This window comes from Lathyrus oleraceus, chromosome 5 (genome assembly GCF_024323335.1).
Source record: "Lathyrus oleraceus cultivar Zhongwan6 chromosome 5, CAAS_Psat_ZW6_1.0, whole genome shotgun sequence".
NCBI classification, from domain to species: Eukaryota; Viridiplantae; Streptophyta; class Magnoliopsida; order Fabales; family Fabaceae; genus Lathyrus; species Lathyrus oleraceus.
The window spans coordinates 512,882,382-512,907,814 of NC_066583.1; the positions used below are offsets into that span (position 1 = coordinate 512,882,382).

The following is a 25,433-nucleotide window of genomic DNA, read 5'->3' on the forward strand; positions in this document are numbered from 1 at the left end:
GTTTCACGATTTGATCCATCATAACTGGAAATGAGAAAAATATATGTGTACCAAGTGTTACCCTTTAATAATACACATATGCGAATATGGATTCTATCATAAAAGATTTAATCATTCTCTCCTCATTGTCATAAGGGGAAGTACAAGCACTTGATTTTTATCAAGAGAAAAATAAATCCTAATGATAACTACCTAATGATTATGTACATATAAATTAATCTACGTTGTCAAAATAATATGAATCCTCAACAATGAAAAAAGTTGGTAATTCGATCTCAAAAGGGGTGCAGGTTTCTACTCAATTCATGCATGTTGGTAAAGAATCCGAATAGCCCGTGTTTGTATGGCAAAAGTGATCTTTGTTTATTGCTCCCTTTTCTTGCTTTATTTGTCACATAAAGCTTCTCATAAGCCGTTAATGTATTTTGGGTTTTTCACCTTTCCTCTTTTTAATAATGATGTTTTCTACATTGGGCTTTATTGACGTTTTTGACTCTGAAGGATTCAATATAACAAAAGAATCCTTATGGTCACTGTTACTTCGAAGATCCAAATTTTGTCTAAATCTCCAGAGATTTGATGATCCTGTTGAGTTGCTTTTCTCGTAACACTCACTTGAAGCCTTCATTGTAATATTTTGCAATATCTCATTTTGAGTTTCTTTAGAAATACCACTCGATATTGACTGTGGACTTAAATAATTCTTAATAAAGATGTTCTTTAGAGGATGTCGAATATGTGAAGCATTGTTATTTATGGTGGGGAATAATTGAAGCGATTGGTCAAAAGTAGGCAGTAATGCTCTCATTTTTCCATTTTCAAATATGTCATCGGCAAATATATGCATTCCTTTGACATTGGTGCATGCAAAACTAAATTCTTGTTCTTCATTATTTTCTTCGTCGCTTTTTTGAATTTGTTGATTTGTGCTACAATGCAATTGAGAGTTATCTTGAGCGGGAGCAAAGACTTCAAAATCTAATACAGTGTCGTCGTTTATGTGTTTTTTTGTGCTACAATATGGATCAAGATTATCTTGGATGAAAGCAAAGTTATCAAAATCAAAAGAAGCATCGTCACTTATTTGGTCATTTGTGCCACAACATGGATCAACTTTATCTTGAATAGGAGATAAGCAAGAAAAATCAAGGAAAGGGTGAGGTGTACAAAGGATTGATAGTGCTTGCACCCTTAACGTCTCTATATTTGAGTTTGTTTTCTGCATTTTGTTTTAATAGAGAGATTGAGAAATATGGTGAAGTAACTTTGTTATTGAAAGTGATTGTTAAATGAGAGATATTTATATATAAACACCAATTTTTTATTGTATTATGTTAGTTCAATGGAACACGGTTAGCTTGGATATTTAAGGAGGTAGTTACATGCGGAAGGTGTGAAGATTATTAAAAACTTGCTAATTTGTTTAAGTTATACCTTATATTTGTTTCGAAACAATTTTAGGCCAAATAAATTTATTTTTTTATTTTTTTCAATTAAGGAAATTATATTTGGATTTAAAACCGATTCCCCTCTTTTAGAAAATTATTTTTCTGTTATCATGTGTTAGCGGTGTTAAACTGCTTATGGGTAAGTGCAGCCGCTTCAGTTTTGCTTGTTAGTGGCTACTTATAAAGTTTGTTTGTCGATTATGATTTTCTTGTTGGTTACTAAATTAAAATAATAAAATGAAATTGAAAAATTAAAATTAAACTTGGATGGAAACACTTTATATTTAAAATTCATGACATTGTCCTTACGTAAAAAAATATAATTTAAAAAACATTATAAAATTGAAATATATACTTAATTCTTCTTTAGGAGATAAAACATGTGGATGTATTGCTACAAAGTGTGCTCTAAACATTTTCATATTCTCTATTTATTTATAAAATTTCCAAATAAATATAGATATAGTTTAAATAGAGAATGCATATTGGTCCTATTTATTTTCCTTCAGAGTGCAATGAAAAAATTATTTAGTTGCTTAATGTTGATAGATCTATTTTCGATGATTACATATTATTTTATTTATATTATTTAAATGTTAATATGAAAAATTGTTAAGGTAAAGACTATATATTATTCAAATAAATTGTAGATATTTTATGTTGTAACATCTCTGAATTTGACAAGCAAGTTAATAACCATTTTATGTTTTGTAGTAGAAAATTTTAAGACTTATTATAGAAAATTATTATATATTAACTGTATTAATACATTTTCATTTAAGATATGCATGTTAGTTCGTTTATAAAATGATATTATGCAAGTTTCTAGTAAGGCAAAGATCGAAAACACATTCACATATAGTTTGGGTTATGTTTTATTTTACTTTGCTCTTGGAGATGAGTGGGTTTGTACATAATAATATATTACAACAATCTCCCTATATCTCCCTATCTCATAAGTTTTCATTTTGACTTCATTTCTTGCATGGAAAACATAAGATAACACATTTTTCTTTTATTTTACTTTAACATTAATTTGTTTGGGAGTATAGAGAACACGGGGAAAGGAAGTCATTTAATGGGAAAGGGAGAAGAGGACTTTTCATTTATGTATGAAAGTTTATTATATAAAATATTTGTTATTTTTACCTGCTTTATTTTCCTATTTTGACCTCTAACTTTATAATCTACCATATTATTTTATTTGAAGCTTAAGAGATAAGTCCATATATTTTGTTTTTATGAGTATTAAATTTAAATACCCTCCAAATATAATTTTACAATAAGTACACATTTTAGTTGAAGAAGAAAAAAGTTATCATGTGGCATTGTTATATAATGTCCCTTAGAAAAATGTTTCTTCGATACGTAATAATCATGAAAACTATAAGATACTTATTTTCTAGATCCAAATCGTGATAGAAATTAATATTGCTTGTTTTGTCTTATTTATATTTAATTATTTAAGCGACCACTTTACGTACCTATTTAAACTTTCTTCACAGTGCTTTCTCTATTGACATGAAGAAAAAAAACTAATGTAAAAAGAACATGTAGAATTCATACGGAGTTCTAAATCTATTTTGTTGGAGGCTATATTATTCAATTTGCCGGTTAAGAAACAAGATAATAATAGAAAAAAAGCATTAAAAACTCGTTTAAAACAATGATCTCATTTGAGGAAGTCACTTAATGGGATTCGTAATAAGGTTGTAAGGTCGAATATTTGTTATGGGCACCACATAAACTATTTAATTATATCATTTCATGTAGGAAATTGAAGTTGACGATTATTCTAATTGAAAATACAAAATATACTCTTAAAATGAACTTTTTCCATTTTAATGGGGTACAGAGGGAGTTAGATGAAATTAAAAATTAAAATTTATGCTCATGTTTCACGATTTGATCCATCATAACTGGAAATGAGAAAAATATGTGTACCAAGTGTTACCCTTTAATAATACACATATGCGAATATGGATTCTATCATAAAAGATTTAATCATTCTCTCCTCATTGTCATAAGGGGAAGTACAAGCACTTGATTTTTATCAAGAGAAAAATAAATCCTAATGATAACTACCTAATGATTATGTACATATAAATTAATCTACGTTGTCAAAATAATATGAATCCTCAACAATGAAAAAAGTTGGTAATTCGATCTCAAAAGGGGTGCAGGTTTCTACTCAATTCATGCATGTTGGTAAAGAATCCGAATAGCCCGTGTTTGTATGGCAAAAGTGATCTTTGTTTATTGCTCCCTTTTCTTGCTTTATTTGTCACATAAAGCTTCTCATAAGCCGTTAATGTATTTTTGGGTTTTTCACCTTTCCTCTTTTTAATAATGATGTTTTCTACATTGGGCTTTATTGACGTTTTTGACTCTGAAGGATTCAATATAACAAAAGAATCCTTATGGTCACTGTTACTTCGAAGATCCAAATTTTGTCTAAATCTCCAGAGATTTGATGATCCTGTTGAGTTGCTTTTCTCGTAACACTCACTTGAAGCCTTCATTGTAATATTTTGCAATATCTCATTTTGAGTTTCTTTAGAAATACCACTCGATATTGACCGTGGACTTAAATAATTCTTAATAAAGATGTTCTTTAGAGGATGTCGAATATGTGAAGCATTGTTATTTATGGTGGGGAATAATTGAAGCGATTGGTCAAAAGTAGGCAGTAATGCTCTCATTTTTCCATTTTCAAATATGTCATCGGCAAATATATGCATTCCTTTGACATTGGTGCATGCAAAACTAAATTCTTGTTCTTCATTATTTTCTTCGTCGCTTTTTTGAATTTGTTGATTTGTGCTACAATGCAATTGAGAGTTATCTTGAGCGGGAGCAAAGACTTCAAAATCTAATACAGTGTCGTTGTTTATGTGTTTTTTTGTGCTACAATATGGATCAAGATTATCTTGGATGAAAGCAAAGTTATCAAAATCAAAAGAAGCATCGTCACTTATTTGGTCATTTGTGCCACAACATGGATCAACTTTATCTTGAATAGGAGATAAGCAAGAAAAATCAAGGAAAGGGTGAGGTGTACAAAGGATTGATAGTGCTTGCACCCTTAACGTCTCTATATTTGAGTTTGTTTTCTGCATTTTGTTTTAATAGAGAGATTGAGAAATATGGTGAAGTAACTTTGTTATTGAAAGTGATTGTTAAATGAGAGATATTTATATATAAACACCAATTTTTTATTGTATTATGTTAGTTCAATGGAACACGGTTAGCTTGGATATTTAAGGAGGTAGTTACATGCGGAAGGTGTGAAGATTATTAAAAACTTGCTAATTTGTTTAAGTTATACCTTATATTTGTTTCGAAACAATTTTAGGCCAAATAAATTTATTTTTTATTTTTTTCAATTAAGGAAATTATATTTGGATTTAAAACCGATTCCCCTCTTTTAGAAAATTATTTTTCTGTTATCATGTGTTAGCGGTGTTAAACTGCTTATGGGTAAGTGCAGCCGCTTCAGTTTTGCTTGTTAGTGGCTACTTATAAAGTTTGTTTGTCGATTATGATTTTCTTGTTGGTTACTAAATTAAAATAATAAAATGAAATTGAAAAATTAAAATTAAACTTGGATGGAAACACTTTATATTTAAAATTCATGACATTGTCCTTACGTAAAAAAATATAATTTAAAAAACATTATAAAATTGAAATATATACTTAATTCTTCTTTAGGAGATAAAACATGTGGATGTATTGCTACAAAGTGTGCTCTAAACATTTTCATATTCTCTATTTATTTATAAAATTTCCAAATAAATATAGATATAGTTTAAATAGAGAATGCATATTGGTCCTATTTATTTTCCTTCAGAGTGCAATGAAAAAATTATTTAGTTGCTTAATGTTGATAGATCTATTTTCGATGATTACATATTATTTTATTTATAATTATTTAAATGTTAATATGAAAATTGTTAAGGTAAAGACTATATATTATTCAAATAAATTGTAGATATTTTATGTTGTAACATCTCTGAATTTGACAAGCAAGTTAATAACCATTTTATGTTTTGTAGTAGAAAATTTTAAGACTTATTATAGAAAATTATTATATATTAACTGTATTAATACATTTTCATTTAAGATATGCATGTTAGTTCGTTTATAAAATGATATTATGCAAGTTTCTAGTAAGGCAAAGATCGAAAACACATTCACATATAGTTTGGGTTATGTTTTATTTTACTTTGCTCTTGGAGATGAGTGGGTTTGTACATAATAATATATTACAACAATCTCCCTATATCTCCCTATCTCATAAGTTTTCATTTTGACTTCATTTCTTGCATGGAAAACATAAGATAACACATTTTTCTTTTATTTTACTTTAACATTAATTTGTTTGGGAGTATAGAGAACACGGGGAAAGGAAGTCATTTAATGGGAAAGGGAGAAGAGGACTTTTCATTTATGTATGAAAGTTTATTATATAAAATATTTGTTATTTTTACCTGCTTTATTTTCCTATTTTGACCTCTAACTTTATAATCTACCATATTATTTTATTTGAAGCTTAAGAGATAAGTCCATATATTTTGTTTTTATGAGTATTAAATTTAAATACCCTCCAAATATAATTTTACAATAAGTACACATTTTAGTTGAAGAAGAAAAAAGTTATCATGTGGCATTGTTATATAATGTCCCTTAGAAAAATGTTTCTTCGATACGTAATAATCATGAAAACTATAAGATACTTATTTTCTAGATCCAAATCGTGATAGAAATTAATATTGCTTGTTTTGTCTTATTTATATTTAATTATTTAAGCGACCACTTTACGTACCTATTTAAACTTTCTTCACAGTGCTTTCTCTATTGACATGAAGAAAAAAACTAATGTAAAAAGAACATGTAGAATTCATAAGGAGTTCTAAATCTATTTTGTTGGAGGCTATATTATTCAATTTGCCGGTTAAGAAACAAGATAATAATAGAAAAAAGGCGTTAAAAACTCGTTTAAAACAATGATCTCATTTGAGGAAGTCACTTAATGGGATTCGTAATAAGGTTGTAAGGTCGAATATTTGTTATGGGCACCACATAAACTATTTAATTATATCATTTCATGTAGGAAATTGAAGTTGACGATTATTCTAATTGAAAATACAAAATATACTCTTAAAATGAACTTTTTCCATTTTAATGGGGTACAGAGGGAGTTAGATGAAATTAAAAATTAAAATTTATGCTCATGTTTCACGATTTGATCCATCATAACTGGAAATGAGAAAAATATATGTGTACCAAGTGTTACCCTTTAATAATACACATATGCGAATATGGATTCTATCATAAAAGATTTAATCATTCTCTCCTCATTGTCATAAGGGGAAGTACAAGCACTTGATTTTTATCAAGAGAAAAATAAATCCTAATGATAACTACCTAATGATTATGTACATATAAATTAATCTACGTTGTCAAAATAATATGAATCCTCAACAATGAAAAAAGTTGGTAATTCGATCTCAAAAGGGGTGCAGGTTTCTACTCAATTCATGCATGTTGGTAAAGAATCCGAATAGCCCGTGTTTGTATGGCAAAAGTGATCTTCGTTTATTGCTCCCTTTTCTTGCTTTATTTGTCACATAAAGCTTCTCATAAGCCGTTAATGTATTTTTGGGTTTTTCACCTTTCCTCTTTTTAATAATGATGTTTTCTACATTGGGCTTTATTGACGTTTTTGACTCTGAAGGATTCAATATAACAAAAGAATCCTTATGGTCACTGTTACTTCGAAGATCCAAATTTTGTCTAAATCTCCAGAGATTTGATGATCCTGTTGAGTTGCTTTTCTCGTAACACTCACTTGAAGCCTTCATTGTAATATTTTGCAATATCTCATTTTGAGTTTCTTTAGAAATACCACTCGATATTGACCGTGGACTTAAATAATTCTTAATAAAGATGTTCTTTAGAGGATGTCGAATATGTGAAGCATTGTTATTTATGGTGGGGAATAATTGAAGCGATTGGTCAAAAGTAGGCAGTAATGCTCTCATTTTTCCATTTTCAAATATGTCATCGGCAAATATATGCATTCCTTTGACATTGGTGCATGCAAAACTAAATTCTTGTTCTTCATTATTTTCTTCGTCGCTTTTTTGAATTTGTTGATTTGTGCTACAATGCAATTGAGAGTTATCTTGAGCGGGAGCAAAGACTTCAAAATCTAATACAGTGTCGTTGTTTATGTGTTTTTTTGTGCTACAATATGGATCAAGATTATCTTGGATGAAAGCAAAGTTATCAAAATCAAAAGAAGCATCGTCACTTATTTGGTCATTTGTGCCACAACATGGATCAACTTTATCTTGAATAGGAGATAAGCAAGAAAAATCAAGGAAAGGGTGAGGTGTACAAAGGATTGATAGTGCTTGCACCCTTAACGTCTCTATATTTGAGTTTGTTTTCTGCATTTTGTTTTAATAGAGAGATTGAGAAATATGGTGAAGTAACTTTGTTATTGAAAGTGATTGTTAAATGAGAGATATTTATATATAAACACCAATTTTTTATTGTATTATGTTAGTTCAATGGAACACGGTTAGCTTGGATATTTAAGGAGGTAGTTACATGCGGAAGGTGTGAAGATTATTAAAAACTTGCTAATTTGTTTAAGTTATACCTTATATTTGTTTCGAAACAATTTTAGGCCAAATAAATTTATTTTTTATTTTTTTCAATTAAGGAAATTATATTTGGATTTAAAACCGATTCCCCTCTTTTAGAAAATTATTTTTCTGTTATCATGTGTTAGCGGTGTTAAACTGCTTATGGGTAAGTGCAGCCGCTTCAGTTTTGCTTGTTAGTGGCTACTTATAAAGTTTGTTTGTCGATTATGATTTTCTTGTTGGTTACTAAATTAAAAATAATAAAATGAAATTGAAAAATTAAAATTAAACTTGGATGGAAACACTTTATATTTAAAATTCATGACATTGTCCTTACGTAAAAAAATATAATTTAAAAAACATTATAAAATTGAAATATATACTTAATTCTTCTTTAGGAGATAAAACATGTGGATGTATTGCTACAAAGTGTGCTCTAAACATTTTCATATTCTCTATTTATTTATAAAATTTCCAAATAAATATAGATATAGTTTAAATAGAGAATGCATATTGGTCCTATTTATTTTCCTTCAGAGTGCAATGAAAAAAATTATTTAGTTGCTTAATGTTGATAGATCTATTTTCGATGATTACATATTATTTTATTTATAATTATTTAAATGTTAATATGAAAAATTGTTAAGGTAAAGACTATATATTATTCAAATAAATTTTAGATCTTTTATGTTTTAACATCTATGAATTTGACAAGCAAGTTAATAACCATTTTATGTTTTGTAGTAGAAAATTTTAAGACTTATTATAGAAAATTATTATATATTAACTGTATTAATACATTTTCATTTAAGATATGCATGTTAGTTCGTTTATAAAATGATATTATGCAAGTTTCTAGTAAGGCAAAGATCGAAAACACATTCACATATAGTTTGGGTTATGTTTTATTTTACTTTGCTCTTGGAGATGAGTGGGTTTGTACATAATAATATATTACAACAATCTCCCTATATCTCCCTATCTCATAAGTTTTCATTTTGACTTCATTTCTTGCATGGAAAACATAAGATAACACATTTTTCTTTTATTTTACTTTAACATTAATTTGTTTGGGAGTATAGAGAACACGGGGAAAGGAAGTCATTTAATGGGAAAGGGAGAAGAGGACTTTTCATTTATGTATGAAAGTTTATTATATAAAATATTTGTTATTTTTACCTGCTTTATTTTCCTATTTTGACCTCTAACTTTATAATCTACCATATTATTTTATTTGAAGCTTAAGAGATAAGTCCATATATTTTGTTTTTATGAGTATTAAATTTAAATACCCTCCAAATATAATTTTACAATAAGTACACATTTTAGTTGAAGAAGAAAAAAGTTATCATGTGGCATTGTTATATAATGTCCCTTAGAAAAATGTTTCTTCGATACGTAATAATCATGAAAACTATAAGATACTTATTTTCTAGATCCAAATCGTGATAGAAATTAATATTGCTTGTTTTGTCTTATTTATATTTAATTATTTAAGCGACCACTTTACGTACCTATTTAAACTTTCTTCACAGTGCTTTCTCTATTGACATGAAGAAAAAAAACTAATGTAAAAAGAACATGTAGAATTCATAAGGAGTTCTAAATCTATTTTGTTGGAGGCTATATTATTCAATTTGCCGGTTAAGAAACAAGATAATAATAGAAAAAAAGCATTAAAAACTCGTTTAAAACAATGATCTCATTTGAGGAAGTCACTTAATGGGATTCGTAATAAGGTTGTAAGGTCGAATATTTGTTATGGGCACCACATAAACTATTTAATTATATCATTTCATGTAGGAAATTGAAGTTGACGATTATTCTAATTGAAAATACAAAATATACTCTTAAAATGAACTTTTTCCATTTTAATGGGGTACAGAGGGAGTTAGATGAAATTAAAAATTAAAATTTATGCTCATGTTTCACGATTTGATCCATCATAACTGGAAATGAGAAAAATATATGTGTACCAAGTGTTACCCTTTAATAATACACATATGCGAATATGGATTCTATCATAAAAGATTTAATCATTCTCTCCTCATTGTCATAAGGGGAAGTACAAGCACTTGATTTTTATCAAGAGAAAAATAAATCCTAATGATAACTACCTAATGATTATGTACATATAAATTAATCTACATTGTCAAAATAAGATGAATCCTCAACAATGAAAAAAGTTGGTAATTCGATCTCAAAAGGGGTGCAGGTTTCTACTCAATTCATGCATGTTGGTAAAGAATCCGAATAGCCCGTGTTTGTATGGCAAAAGTGATCTTCGTTTATTGCTCCCTTTTCTTGCTTTATTTGTCACATAAAGCTTCTCATAAGCCGTTAATGTATTTTTGGGTTTTTCACCTTTCCTCTTTTTAATAATGATGTTTTCTACATTGGGCTTTATTGACGTTTTTGACTCTGAAGGATTCAATATAACAAAAGAATCCTTATGGTCACTGTTACTTCGAAGATCCAAATTTTGTCTAAATCTCCAGAGATTTGATGATCCTGTTGAGTTGCTTTTCTCGTAACACTCACTTGAAGCCTTCATTGTAATATTTTGCAATATCTCATTTTGAGTTTCTTTAGAAATACCACTCGATATTGACTGTGGACTTAAATAATTCTTAATAAAGATGTTCTTTAGAGGATGTCGAATATGTGAAGCATTGTTATTTATGGTGGGGAATAATTGAAGCGATTGGTCAAAAGTAGGCAGTAATGCTCTCATTTTTCCATTTTCAAATATGTCATCGGCAAATATATGCATTCCTTTGACATTGGTGCATGCAAAACTAAATTCTTGTTCTTCATTATTTTCTTCGTCGCTTTTTTGAATTTGTTGATTTGTGCTACAATGCAATTGAGAGTTATCTTGAGCGGGAGCAAAGACTTCAAAATCTAATACAGTGTCGTTGTTTATGTGTTTTTTTGTGCTACAATATGGATCAAGATTATCTTGGATGAAAGCAAAGTTATCAAAATCAAAAGAAGCATCGTCACTTATTTGGTCATTTGTGCCACAACATGGATCAACTTTATCTTGAATAGGAGATAAGCAAGAAAAATCAAGGAAAGGGTGAGGTGTACAAAGGATTGATAGTGCTTGCACCCTTAACGTCTCTATATTTGAGTTTGTTTTCTGCATTTTGTTTTAATAGAGAGATTGAGAAATATGGTGAAGTAACTTTGTTATTGAAAGTGATTGTTAAATGAGAGATATTTATATATAAACACCAATTTTTTATTGTATTATGTTAGTTCAATGGAACACGGTTAGCTTGGATATTTAAGGAGGTAGTTACATGCGGAAGGTGTGAAGATTATTAAAAACTTGCTAATTTGTTTAAGTTATACCTTATATTTGTTTCGAAACAATTTTAGGCCAAATAAATTTATTTTTTTATTTTTTTCAATTAAGGAAATTATATTTGGATTTAAAACCGATTCCCCTCTTTTAGAAAATTATTTTTCTGTTATCATGTGTTAGCGGTGTTAAACTGCTTATGGGTAAGTGCAGCCGCTTCAGTTTTGCTTGTTAGTGGCTACTTATAAAGTTTGTTTGTCGATTATGATTTTCTTGTTGGTTACTAAATTAAAAATAATAAAATGAAATTGAAAAATTAAAATTAAACTTGGATGGAAACACTTTATATTTAAAATTCATGACATTGTCCTTACGTAAAAAAATATAATTTAAAAAACATTATAAAATTGAAATATATACTTAATTCTTCTTTAGGAGATAAAACATGTGGATGTATTGCTACAAAGTGTGCTCTAAACATTTTCATATTCTCTATTTATTTATAAAATTTCCAAATAAATATAGATATAGTTTAAATAGAGAATGCATATTGGTCCTATTTATTTTCCTTCAGAGTGCAATGAAAAAAATTATTTAGTTGCTTAATGTTGATAGATCTATTTTCGATGATTACATATTATTTTATTTATAATTATTTAAATGTTAATATGAAAAATTGTTAAGGTAAAGACTATATATTATTCAAATAAATTGTAGATATTTTATGTTGTAACATCTCTGAATTTGACAAGCAAGTTAATAACCATTTTATGTTTTGTAGTAGAAAATTTTAAGACTTATTATAGAAAATTATTATATATTAACTGTATTAATACATTTTCATTTAAGATATGCATGTTAGTTCGTTTATAAAATGATATTATGCAAGTTTCTAGTAAGGCAAAGATCGAAAACACATTCACATATAGTTTGGGTTATGTTTTATTTTACTTTGCTCTTGGAGATGAGTGGGTTTGTACATAATAATATATTACAACAATCTCCCTATATCTCCCTATCTCATAAGTTTTCATTTTGACTTCATTTCTTGCATGGAAAACATAAGATAACACATTTTTCTTTTATTTTACTTTAACATTAATTTGTTTGGGAGTATAGAGAACACGGGGAAAGGAAGTCATTTAATGGGAAAGGGAGAAGAGGACTTTTCATTTATGTATGAAAGTTTATTATATAAAATATTTGTTATTTTTACCTGCTTTATTTTCCTATTTTGACCTCTAACTTTATAATCTACCATATTATTTTATTTGAAGCTTAAGAGATAAGTCCATATATTTTGTTTTTATGAGTATTAAATTTAAATACCCTCCAAATATAATTTTACAATAAGTACACATTTTAGTTGAAGAAGAAAAAAGTTATCATGTGGCATTGTTATATAATGTCCCTTAGAAAAATGTTTCTTCGATACGTAATAATCATGAAAACTATAAGATACTTATTTTCTAGATCCAAATCGTGATAGAAATTAATATTGCTTGTTTTGTCTTATTTATATTTAATTATTTAAGCGACCACTTTACGTACCTATTTAAACTTTCTTCACAGTGCTTTCTCTATTGACATGAAGAAAAAAAACTAATGTAAAAAGAACATGTAGAATTCATAAGGAGTTCTAAATCTATTTTGTTGGAGGCTATATTATTCAATTTGCCGGTTAAGAAACAAGATAATAATAGAAAAAAGCATTAAAAACTCGTTTAAAACAATGATCTCATTTGAGGAAGTCACTTAATGGGATTCGTAATAAGGTTGTAAGGTCGAATATTTGTTATGGGCACCACATAAACTATTTAATTATATCATTTCATGTAGGAAATTGAAGTTGACGATTATTCTAATTGAAAATACAAAATATACTCTTAAAATGAACTTTTTCCATTTTAATGGGGTACAGAGGGAGTTAGATGAAATTAAAAATTAAAATTTATGCTCATGTTTCACGATTTGATCCATCATAACTGGAAATGAGAAAAATATATGTGTACCAAGTGTTACCCTTTAATAATACACATATGCGAATATGGATTCTATCATAAAAGATTTAATCATTCTCTCCTCATTGTCATAAGGGGAAGTACAAGCACTTGATTTTTATCAAGAGAAAAATAAATCCTAATGATAACTACCTAATGATTATGTACATATAAATTAATCTACATTGTCAAAATAAGATGAATCCTCAACAATGAAAAAAGTTGGTAATTCGATCTCAAAAGGGGTGCAGGTTTCTACTCAATTCATGCATGTTGGTAAAGAATCCGAATAGCCCGTGTTTGTATGGCAAAAGTGATCTTCGTTTATTGCTCCCTTTTCTTGCTTTATTTGTCACATAAAGCTTCTCATAAGCCGTTAATGTATTTTTGGGTTTTTCACCTTTCCTCTTTTTAATAATGATGTTTTCTACATTGGGCTTTATTGACGTTTTTGACTCTGAAGGATTCAATATAACAAAAGAATCCTTATGGTCACTGTTACTTCGAAGATCCAAATTTTGTCTAAATCTCCAGAGATTTGATGATCCTGTTGAGTTGCTTTTCTCGTAACACTCACTTGAAGCCTTCATTGTAATATTTTGCAATATCTCATTTTGAGTTTCTTTAGAAATACCACTCGATATTGACTGTGGACTTAAATAATTCTTAATAAAGATGTTCTTTAGAGGATGTCGAATATGTGAAGCATTGTTATTTATGGTGGGGAATAATTGAAGCGATTGGTCAAAAGTAGGCAGTAATGCTCTCATTTTTCCATTTTCAAATATGTCATCGGCAAATATATGCATTCCTTTGACATTGGTGCATGCAAAACTAAATTCTTGTTCTTCATTATTTTCTTCGTCGCTTTTTTGAATTTGTTGATTTGTGCTACAATGCAATTGAGAGTTATCTTGAGCGGGAGCAAAGACTTCAAAATCTAATACAGTGTCGTTGTTTATGTGTTTTTTTGTGCTACAATATGGATCAAGATTATCTTGGATGAAAGCAAAGTTATCAAAATCAAAAGAAGCATCGTCACTTATTTGGTCATTTGTGCCACAACATGGATCAACTTTATCTTGAATAGGAGATAAGCAAGAAAAATCAAGGAAAGGGTGAGGTGTACAAAGGATTGATAGTGCTTGCACCCTTAACGTCTCTATATTTGAGTTTGTTTTCTGCATTTTGTTTTAATAGAGAGATTGAGAAATATGGTGAAGTAACTTTGTTATTGAAAGTGATTGTTAAATGAGAGATATTTATATATAAACACCAATTTTTTATTGTATTATGTTAGTTCAATGGAACACGGTTAGCTTGGATATTTAAGGAGGTAGTTACATGCGGAAGGTGTGAAGATTATTAAAAACTTGCTAATTTGTTTAAGTTATACCTTATATTTGTTTCGAAACAATTTTAGGCCAAATAAATTTATTTTTTTATTTTTTTCAATTAAGGAAATTATATTTGGATTTAAAACCGATTCCCCTCTTTTAGAAAATTATTTTTCTGTTATCATGTGTTAGCGGTGTTAAACTGCTTATGGGTAAGTGCAGCCGCTTCAGTTTTGCTTGTTAGTGGCTACTTATAAAGTTTGTTTGTCGATTATGATTTTCTTGTTGGTTACTAAATTAAAAATAATAAAATGAAATTGAAAAATTAAAATTAAACTTGGATGGAAACACTTTATATTTAAAATTCATGACATTGTCCTTACGTAAAAAAATATAATTTAAAAAACATTATAAAATTGAAATATATACTTAATTCTTCTTTAGGAGATAAAACATGTGGATGTATTGCTACAAAGTGTGCTCTAAACATTTTCATATTCTCTATTTATTTATAAAATTTCCAAATAAATATAGATATAGTTTAAATAGAGAATGCATATTGGTCCTATTTATTTTCCTTCAGAGTGCAATGAAAAAAATTATTTAGTTGCTTAATGTTGATAGATCTATTTTCGATGATTACATATTATTTTATTTATAATTATTTAAATGTTAATATGAAAAATTGTTAAGGTAAAGACTATATATTATTCAAATAAATTGTAGATATTTTATGTTGTAACATCTCTGAATTTGACAAGCAAGTTAATAACCATTTTATGTTTTGTAGTAGAAAATTTTAAGACTTATTATAGAAAATTATTATATATTAACTGTATTAATACATTTTCATTTAAGATATGCATGTTAGTTCGTTTATAAAATGATATTATGCAAGTTTCTAGTAAGGCAAAGATCGAAAACACATTCACATATAGTTTGGGTTATGTTTTATTTTACTTTGCTCTTGGAGATGAGTGGGTTTGTACATAATAATATATTACAACAATCTCCCTATATCTCCCTATCTCATAAGTTTTCATTTTGACTTCATTTCTTGCATGGAAAACATAAGATAACACATTTTTCTTTTATTTTACTTTAACATTAATTTGTTTGGGAGTATAGAGAACACGGGGAAAGGAAGTCATTTAATGGGAAAGGGAGAAGAGGACTTTTCATTTATGTATGAAAGTTTATTATATAAAATATTTGTTATTTTTACCTGCTTTATTTTCCTATTTTGACCTCTAACTTTATAATCTACCATATTATTTTATTTGAAGCTTAAGAGATAAGTCCATATATTTTGTTTTTATGAGTATTAAATTTAAATACCCTCCAAATATAATTTTACAATAAGTACACATTTTAGTTGAAGAAGAAAAAAGTTATCATGTGGCATTGTTATATAATGTCCCTTAGAAAAATGTTTCTTCGATACGTAATAATCATGAAAACTATAAGATACTTATTTTCTAGATCCAAATCGTGATAGAAATTAATATTGCTTGTTTTGTCTTATTTATATTTAATTATTTAAGCGACCACTTTACGTACCTATTTAAACTTTCTTCACAGTGCTTTCTCTATTGACATGAAGAAAAAAAACTAATGTAAAAAGAACATGTAGAATTCATAAGGAGTTCTAAATCTATTTTGTTGGAGGCTATATTATTCAATTTGCCGGTTAAGAAACAAGATAATAATAGAAAAAAGCATTAAAAACTCGTTTAAAACAATGATCTCATTTGAGGAAGTCACTTAATGGGATTCATAATAAGGTTGTAAGGTCGAATATTTGTTATGGGCACCACATAAACTATTTAATTATATCATTTCATGTAGGAAATTGAAGTTGACGATTATTCTAATTGAAAATACAAAATATACTCTTAAAATGAACTTTTTCCATTTTAATGGGGTACAGAGGGAGTTAGATGAAATTAAAAATTAAAATTTATGCTCATGTTTCACGATTTGATCCATCATAACTGGAAATGAGAAAAATATATGTGTACCAAGTGTTACCCTTTAATAATACACATATGCGAATATGGATTCTATCATAAAAGATTTAATCATTCTCTCCTCATTGTCATAAGGGGAAGTACAAGCACTTGATTTTTATCAAGAGAAAAATAAATCCTAATGATAACTACCTAATGATTATGTACATATAAATTAATCTACATTGTCAAAATAAGATGAATCCTCAACAATGAAAAAAGTTGGTAATTCGATCTCAAAAGGGGTGCAGGTTTCTACTCAATTCATGCATGTTGGTAAAGAATCCGAATAGCCCGTGTTTGTATGGCAAAAGTGATCTTCGTTTATTGCTCCCTTTTCTTGCTTTATTTGTCACATAAAGCTTCTCATAAGCCGTTAATGTATTTTTGGGTTTTTCACCTTTCCTCTTTTTAATAATGATGTTTTCTACATTGGGCTTTATTGACGTTTTTGACTCTGAAGGATTCAATATAACAAAAGAATCCTTATGGTCACTGTTACTTCGAAGATCCAAATTTTGTCTAAATCTCCAGAGATTTGATGATCCTGTTGAGTTGCTTTTCTCGTAACACTCACTTGAAGCCTTCATTGTAATATTTTGCAATATCTCATTTTGAGTTTCTTTAGAAATACCACTCGATATTGACTGTGGACTTAAATAATTCTTAATAAAGATGTTCTTTAGAGGATGTCGAATATGTGAAGCATTGTTATTTATGGTGGGGAATAATTGAAGCGATTGGTCAAAAGTAGGCAGTAATGCTCTCATTTTTCCATTTTCAAATATGTCATCGGCAAATATATGCATTCCTTTGACATTGGTGCATGCAAAACTAAATTCTTGTTCTTCATTATTTTCTTCGTCGCTTTTTTGAATTTGTTGATTTGTGCTACAATGCAATTGAGAGTTATCTTGAGCGGGAGCAAAGACTTCAAAATCTAATACAGTGTCGTTGTTTATGTGTTTTTTTGTGCTACAATATGGATCAAGATTATCTTGGATGAAAGCAAAGTTATCAAAATCAAAAGAAGCATCGTCACTTATTTGGTCATTTGTGCCACAACATGGATCAACTTTATCTTGAATAGGAGATAAGCAAGAAAAATCAAGGAAAGGGTGAGGTGTACAAAGGATTGATAGTGCTTGCACCCTTAACGTCTCTATATTTGAGTTTGTTTTCTGCATTTTGTTTTAATAGAGAGATTGAGAAATATGGTGAAGTAACTTTGTTATTGAAAGTGATTGTTAAATGAGAGATATTTATATATAAACACCAATTTTTTATTGTATTATGTTAGTTCAATGGAACACGGTTAGCTTGGATATTTAAGGAGGTAGTTACATGCGGAAGGTGTGAAGATTATTAAAAACTTGCTAATTTGTTTAAGTTATACCTTATATTTGTTTCGAAACAATTTTAGGCCAAATAAATTTATTTTTTTATTTTTTTCAATTAAGGAAATTATATTTGGATTTAAAACCGATTCCCCTCTTTTAGAAAATTATTTTTCTGTTATCATGTGTTAGCGGTGTTAAACTGCTTATGGGTAAGTGCAGCCGCTTCAGTTTTGCTTGTTAGTGGCTACTTATAAAGTTTGTTTGTCGATTATGATTTTCTTGTTGGTTACTAAATTAAAAATAATAAAATGAAATTGAAAAATTAAAATTAAACTTGGATGGAAACACTTTATATTTAAAATTCATGACATTGTCCTTACGTAAAAAAATATAATTTAAAAAACATTATAAAATTGAAATATATACTTAATTCTTCTTTAGGAGATAAAACATGTGGATGTATTGCTACAAAGTGTGCTCTAAACATTTTCATATTCTCTATTTATTTATAAAATTTCCAAATAAATATAGATATAGTTTAAATAGAGAATGCATATTGGTCCTATTTATTTTCCTTCAGAGTGCAATGAAAAAAATTATTTAGTTGCTTAATGTTGATAGATCTATTTTCGATGATTACATATTATTTTATTTATAATTATTTAAATGTTAATATGAAAAATTGTTAAGGTAAAGACTATATATTATTCAAATAAATTGTAGATATTTTATGTTGTAACATCTCTGAATTTGACAAGCAAGTTAATAACCATTTTATGTTTTGTAGTAGAAAATTTTAAGACTTATTATAGAAAATTATTATATATTAACTGTATTAATACATTTTCATTTAAGATATGCATGTTAGTTCGTTTATAAAATGATATTATGCAAGTTTCTAGTAAGGCAAAGATCGAAAACACATTCACATATAGTTTGGGTTATGTTTTATTTTACTTTGCTCTTGGAGATGAGTGGGTTTGTACATAATAATATATTACAACAATCTCCCTATATCTCCCTATCTCATAAGTTTTCATTTTGACTTCATTTCTTGCATGGAAAACATAAGATAACACATTTTTCTTTTATTTTACTTTAACATTAATTTGTTTGGGAGTATAGAGAACACGGGGAAAGGAAGTCATTTAATGGGAAAGGGAGAAGAGGACTTTTCATTTATGTATGAAAGTTTATTATATAAAATATTTGTTATTTTTACCTGCTTTATTTTCCTATTTTGACCTCTAACTTTATAATCTACCATATTATTTTATTTGAAGCTTAAGAGATAAGTCCATATATTTTGTTTTTATGAGTATTAAATTTAAATACCCTCCAAATATAATTTTACAATAAGTACACATTTTAGTTGAAGAAGAAAAAAGTTATCATGTGGCATTGTTATATAATGTCCCTTAGAAAAATGTTTCTTCGATACGTAATAATCATGAAAACTATAAGATACTTATTTTCTAGATCCAAATCGTGATAGAAATTAATATTGCTTGTTTTGTCTTATTTATATTTAATTATTTAAGCGACCACTTTACGTACCTATTTAAACTTTCTTCACAGTGCTTTCTCTATTGACATGAAGAAAAAAAACTAATGTAAAAAGAACATGTAGAATTCATAAGGAGTTCTAAATCTATTTTGTTGGAGGCTATATTATTCAATTTGCCGGTTAAGAAACAAGATAATAATAGAAAAAAGCATTAAAAACTCGTTTAAAACAATGATCTCATTTGAGGAAGTCACTTAATGGGATTCATAATAAGGTTGTAAGGTCGAATATTTGTTATGGGCACCACATAAACTATTTAATTATATCATTTCATGTAGGAAATTGAAGTTGACGATTATTCTAATTGAAAATACAAAATATACTCTTAAAATGAACTTTTTCCATTTTAATGGGGTACAGAGGGAGTTAGATGAAATTAAAAATTAAAATTTATGCTCATGTTTCACGATTTGATCCATCATAACTGGAAATGAGAAAAATATATGTGTACCAAGTGTTACCCTTTAATAATACACATATGCGAATATGGATTCTATCATAAAAGATTTAATCATTCTCTCCTCATTGTCATAAGGGGAAGTACAAGCACTTGATTTTTATCAAGAGAAAAATAAATCCTAATGATAACTACCTAATGATTATGTACATATAAATTAATCTACATTGTCAAAATAAGATGAATCCTCAACAATGAAAAAAGTTGGTAATTCGATCTCAAAAGGGGTGCAGGTTTCTACTCAATTCATGCATGTTGGTAAAGAATCCGAATAGCCCGTGTTTGTATGGCAAAAGTGATCTTCGTTTATTGCTCCCTTTTCTTGCTTTATTTGTCACATAAAGCTTCTCATAAGCCGTTAATGTATTTTTGGGTTTTTCACCTTTCCTCTTTTTAATAATGATGTTTTCTACATTGGGCTTTATTGACGTTTTTGACTCTGAAGGATTCAATATAACAAAAGAATCCTTATGGTCACTGTTACTTCGAAGATCCAAATTTTGTCTAAATCTCCAGAGATTTGATGATCCTGTTGAGTTGCTTTTCTCGTAACACTCACTTGAAGCCTTCATTGTAATATTTTGCAATATCTCATTTTGAGTTTCTTTAGAAATACCACTCGATATTGACTGTGGACTTAAATAATTCTTAATAAAGATGTTCTTTAGAGGATGTCGAATATGTGAAGCATTGTTATTTATGGTGGGGAATAATTGAAGCGATTGGTCAAAAGTAGGCAGTAATGCTCTCATTTTTCCATTTTCAAATATGTCATCGGCAAATATATGCATTCCTTTGACATTGGTGCATGCAAAACTAAATTCTTGTTCTTCATTATTTTCTTCGTCGCTTTTTTGAATTTGTTGATTTGTGCTACAATGCAATTGAGAGTTATCTTGAGCGGGAGCAAAGACTTCAAAATCTAATACAGTGTCGTTGTTTATGTGTTTTTTTGTGCTACAATATGGATCAAGATTATCTTGGATGAAAGCAAAGTTATCAAAATCAAAAGAAGCATCGTCACTTATTTGGTCATTTGTGCCACAACATGGATCAACTTTATCTTGAATAGGAGATAAGCAAGAAAAATCAAGGAAAGGGTGAGGTGTACAAAGGATTGATAGTGCTTGCACCCTTAACGTCTCTATATTTGAGTTTGTTTTCTGCATTTTGTTTTAATAGAGAGATTGAGAAATATGGTGAAGTAACTTTGTTATTGAAAGTGATTGTTAAATGAGAGATATTTATATATAAACACCAATTTTTTATTGTATTATGTTAGTTCAATGGAACACGGTTAGCTTGGATATTTAAGGAGGTAGTTACATGCGGAAGGTGTGAAGATTATTAAAAACTTGCTAATTTGTTTAAGTTATACCTTATATTTGTTTCGAAACAATTTTAGGCCAAATAAATTTATTTTTTTATTTTTTTCAATTAAGGAAATTATATTTGGATTTAAAACCGATTCCCCTCTTTTAGAAAATTATTTTTCTGTTATCATGTGTTAGCGGTGTTAAACTGCTTATGGGTAAGTGCAGCCGCTTCAGTTTTGCTTGTTAGTGGCTACTTATAAAGTTTGTTTGTCGATTATGATTTTCTTGTTGGTTACTAAATTAAAAATAATAAAATGAAATTGAAAAATTAAAATTAAACTTGGATGGAAACACTTTATATTTAAAATTCATGACATTGTCCTTACGTAAAAAAATATAATTTAAAAAACATTATAAAATTGAAATATATACTTAATTCTTCTTTAGGAGATAAAACATGTGGATGTATTGCTACAAAGTGTGCTCTAAACATTTTCATATTCTCTATTTATTTATAAAATTTCCAAATAAATATAGATATAGTTTAAATAGAGAATGCATATTGGTCCTATTTATTTTCCTTCAGAGTGCAATGAAAAAAATTATTTAGTTGCTTAATGTTGATAGATCTATTTTCGATGATTACATATTATTTTATTTATAATTATTTAAATGTTAATATGAAAAATTGTTAAGGTAAAGACTATATATTATTCAAATAAATTGTAGATATTTTATGTTGTAACATCTCTGAATTTGACAAGCAAGTTAATAACCATTTTATGTTTTGTAGTAGAAAATTTTAAGACTTATTATAGAAAATTATTATATATTAACTGTATTAATACATTTTCATTTAAGATATGCATGTTAGTTCGTTTATAAAATGATATTATGCAAGTTTCTAGTAAGGCAAAGATCGAAAACACATTCACATATAGTTTGGGTTATGTTTTATTTTACTTTGCTCTTGGAGATGAGTGGGTTTGTACATAATAATATATTACAACAATCTCCCTATATCTCCCTATCTCATAAGTTTTCATTTTGACTTCATTTCTTGCATGGAAAACATAAGATAACACATTTTTCTTTTATTTTACTTTAACATTAATTTGTTTGGGAGTATAGAGAACACGGGGAAAGGAAGTCATTTAATGGGAAAGGGAGAAGAGGACTTTTCATTTATGTATGAAAGTTTATTATATAAAATATTTGTTATTTTTACCTGCTTTATTTTCCTATTTTGACCTCTAACTTTATAATCTACCATATTATTTTATTTGAAGCTTAAGAGATAAGTCCATATATTTTGTTTTTATGAGTATTAAATTTAAATACCCTCCAAATATAATTTTACAATAAGTACACATTTTAGTTGAAGAAGAAAAAAGTTATCATGTGGCATTGTTATATAATGTCCCTTAGAAAAATGTTTCTTCGATACGTAATAATCATGAAAACTATAAGATACTTATTTTCTAGATCCAAATCGTGATAGAAATTAATATTGCTTGTTTTGTCTTATTTATATTTAATTATTTAAGCGACCACTTTACGTACCTATTTAAACTTTCTTCACAGTGCTTTCTCTATTGACATGAAGAAAAAAAACTAATGTAAAAAGAACATGTAGAATTCATAAGGAGTTCTAAATCTATTTTGTTGGAGGCTATATTATTCAATTTGCCGGTTAAGAAACAAGATAATAATAGAAAAAAGCATTAAAAACTCGTTTAAAACAATGATCTCATTTGAGGAAGTCACTTAATGGGATTCATAATAAGGTTGTAAGGTCGAATATTTGTTATGGGCACCACATAAACTATTTAATTATATCATTTCATGTAGGAAATTGAAGTTGACGATTATTCTAATTGAAAATACAAAATATACTCTTAAAATGAACTTTTTCCATTTTAATGGGGTACAGAGGGAGTTAGATGAAATTAAAAATTAAAATTTATGCTCATGTTTCACGATTTGATCCATCATAACTGGAAATGAGAAAAATATATGTGTACCAAGTGTTACCCTTTAATAATACACATATGCGAATATGGATTCTATCATAAAAGATTTAATCATTCTCTCCTCATTGTCATAAGGGGAAGTACAAGCACTTGATTTTTATCAAGAGAAAAATAAATCCTAATGATAACTACCTAATGATTATGTACATATAAATTAATCTACATTGTCAAAATAAGATGAATCCTCAACAATGAAAAAAGTTGGTAATTCGATCTCAAAAGGGGTGCAGGTTTCTACTCAATTCATGCATGTTGGTAAAGAATCCGAATAGCCCGTGTTTGTATGGCAAAAGTGATCTTCGTTTATTGCTCCCTTTTCTTGCTTTATTTGTCACATAAAGCTTCTCATAAGCCGTTAATGTATTTTTGGGTTTTTCACCTTTCCTCTTTTTAATAATGATGTTTTCTACATTGGGCTTTATTGACGTTTTTGACTCTGAAGGATTCAATATAACAAAAGAATCCTTATGGTCACTGTTACTTCGAAGATCCAAATTTTGTCTAAATCTCCAGAGATTTGATGATCCTGTTGAGTTGCTTTTCTCGTAACACTCACTTGAAGCCTTCATTGTAATATTTTGCAATATCTCATTTTGAGTTTCTTTAGAAATACCACTCGATATTGACTGTGGACTTAAATAATTCTTAATAAAGATGTTCTTTAGAGGATGTCGAATATGTGAAGCATTGTTATTTATGGTGGGGAATAATTGAAGCGATTGGTCAAAAGTAGGCAGTAATGCTCTCATTTTTCCATTTTCAAATATGTCATCGGCAAATATATGCATTCCTTTGACATTGGTGCATGCAAAACTAAATTCTTGTTCTTCATTATTTTCTTCGTCGCTTTTTTGAATTTGTTGATTTGTGCTACAATGCAATTGAGAGTTATCTTGAGCGGGAGCAAAGACTTCAAAATCTAATACAGTGTCGTTGTTTATGTGTTTTTTTGTGCTACAATATGGATCAAGATTATCTTGGATGAAAGCAAAGTTATCAAAATCAAAAGAAGCATCGTCACTTATTTGGTCATTTGTGCCACAACATGGATCAACTTTATCTTGAATAGGAGATAAGCAAGAAAAATCAAGGAAAGGGTGAGGTGTACAAAGGATTGATAGTGCTTGCACCCTTAACGTCTCTATATTTGAGTTTGTTTTCTGCATTTTGTTTTAATAGAGAGATTGAGAAATATGGTGAAGTAACTTTGTTATTGAAAGTGATTGTTAAATGAGAGATATTTATATATAAACACCAATTTTTTATTGTATTATGTTAGTTCAATGGAACACGGTTAGCTTGGATATTTAAGGAGGTAGTTACATGCGGAAGGTGTGAAGATTATTAAAAACTTGCTAATTTGTTTAAGTTATACCTTATATTTGTTTCGAAACAATTTTAGGCCAAATAAATTTATTTTTTTATTTTTTTCAATTAAGGAAATTATATTTGGATTTAAAACCGATTCCCCTCTTTTAGAAAATTATTTTTCTGTTATCATGTGTTAGCGGTGTTAAACTGCTTATGGGTAAGTGCAGCCGCTTCAGTTTTGCTTGTTAGTGGCTACTTATAAAGTTTGTTTGTCGATTATGATTTTCTTGTTGGTTACTAAATTAAAAATAATAAAATGAAATTGAAAAATTAAAATTAAACTTGGATGGAAACACTTTATATTTAAAATTCATGACATTGTCCTTACGTAAAAAAATATAATTTAAAAAACATTATAAAATTGAAATATATACTTAATTCTTCTTTAGGAGATAAAACATGTGGATGTATTGCTACAAAGTGTGCTCTAAACATTTTCATATTCTCTATTTATTTATAAAATTTCCAAATAAATATAGATATAGTTTAAATAGAGAATGCATATTGGTCCTATTTATTTTCCTTCAGAGTGCAATGAAAAAAATTATTTAGTTGCTTAATGTTGATAGATCTATTTTCGATGATTACA

The 25,433-nt window shown here is 28.1% G+C and overlaps 7 protein-coding genes across 7 annotated transcripts; all 7 read right to left on the reverse strand.

Moving 5' to 3' along the window:
* Nucleotides 1-3,616: 3,616 nt before the first annotated feature.
* Nucleotides 3,617-4,567, reverse strand: LOC127081703 (uncharacterized). The gene has a single exon (XM_051021929.1). The coding sequence runs from the start codon at nucleotides 4,565-4,567 to the stop codon at nucleotides 3,617-3,619; it is 951 nt and encodes a 316-aa protein (XP_050877886.1).
* A 2,391-nt stretch (nucleotides 4,568-6,958) lies between these two features.
* Nucleotides 6,959-7,909, reverse strand: LOC127081704 (uncharacterized). The gene has a single exon (XM_051021930.1). The coding sequence runs from the start codon at nucleotides 7,907-7,909 to the stop codon at nucleotides 6,959-6,961; it is 951 nt and encodes a 316-aa protein (XP_050877887.1).
* Nucleotides 7,910-10,304: 2,395 nt separating this feature from the next.
* Nucleotides 10,305-11,255, reverse strand: LOC127081705 (uncharacterized). The gene has a single exon (XM_051021931.1). The coding sequence runs from the start codon at nucleotides 11,253-11,255 to the stop codon at nucleotides 10,305-10,307; it is 951 nt and encodes a 316-aa protein (XP_050877888.1).
* A 2,395-nt stretch (nucleotides 11,256-13,650) lies between these two features.
* Nucleotides 13,651-14,601, reverse strand: LOC127081706 (uncharacterized). The gene has a single exon (XM_051021932.1). It carries the CDS (start codon nucleotides 14,599-14,601, stop codon nucleotides 13,651-13,653), a length of 951 nt encoding a protein of 316 aa, XP_050877889.1.
* A 2,395-nt stretch (nucleotides 14,602-16,996) lies between these two features.
* On the reverse strand, nucleotides 16,997-17,947 carry LOC127081707 (uncharacterized). The gene has a single exon (XM_051021933.1). It carries the CDS (start codon nucleotides 17,945-17,947, stop codon nucleotides 16,997-16,999), a length of 951 nt encoding a protein of 316 aa, XP_050877890.1.
* A 2,395-nt stretch (nucleotides 17,948-20,342) lies between these two features.
* LOC127081708 (uncharacterized) lies at nucleotides 20,343-21,293 on the reverse strand. Its single transcript, XM_051021934.1, has one exon. It carries the CDS (start codon nucleotides 21,291-21,293, stop codon nucleotides 20,343-20,345), a length of 951 nt encoding a protein of 316 aa, XP_050877891.1.
* Nucleotides 21,294-23,688: 2,395 nt separating this feature from the next.
* LOC127081710 (uncharacterized) lies at nucleotides 23,689-24,639 on the reverse strand. The gene has a single exon (XM_051021935.1). It carries the CDS (start codon nucleotides 24,637-24,639, stop codon nucleotides 23,689-23,691), a length of 951 nt encoding a protein of 316 aa, XP_050877892.1.
* Between the last annotated feature and the right edge of the window lie 794 nt (nucleotides 24,640-25,433).

Bases quoted from the DNA above. Each gene is read 5' to 3' on its own strand.
- LOC127081703 (XM_051021929.1), bottom strand. From the start codon at position 4,567: ATGCAGAAAACAAACTCAAATATAGAGACGTTAAGGGTGCAAGCACTA.
- LOC127081704 (XM_051021930.1), bottom strand. From the start codon at position 7,909: ATGCAGAAAACAAACTCAAATATAGAGACGTTAAGGGTGCAAGCACTA.
- LOC127081705 (XM_051021931.1), bottom strand. From the start codon at position 11,255: ATGCAGAAAACAAACTCAAATATAGAGACGTTAAGGGTGCAAGCACTA.
- LOC127081706 (XM_051021932.1), bottom strand. From the start codon at position 14,601: ATGCAGAAAACAAACTCAAATATAGAGACGTTAAGGGTGCAAGCACTA.
- LOC127081707 (XM_051021933.1), bottom strand. From the start codon at position 17,947: ATGCAGAAAACAAACTCAAATATAGAGACGTTAAGGGTGCAAGCACTA.
- LOC127081708 (XM_051021934.1), bottom strand. From the start codon at position 21,293: ATGCAGAAAACAAACTCAAATATAGAGACGTTAAGGGTGCAAGCACTA.
- LOC127081710 (XM_051021935.1), bottom strand. From the start codon at position 24,639: ATGCAGAAAACAAACTCAAATATAGAGACGTTAAGGGTGCAAGCACTA.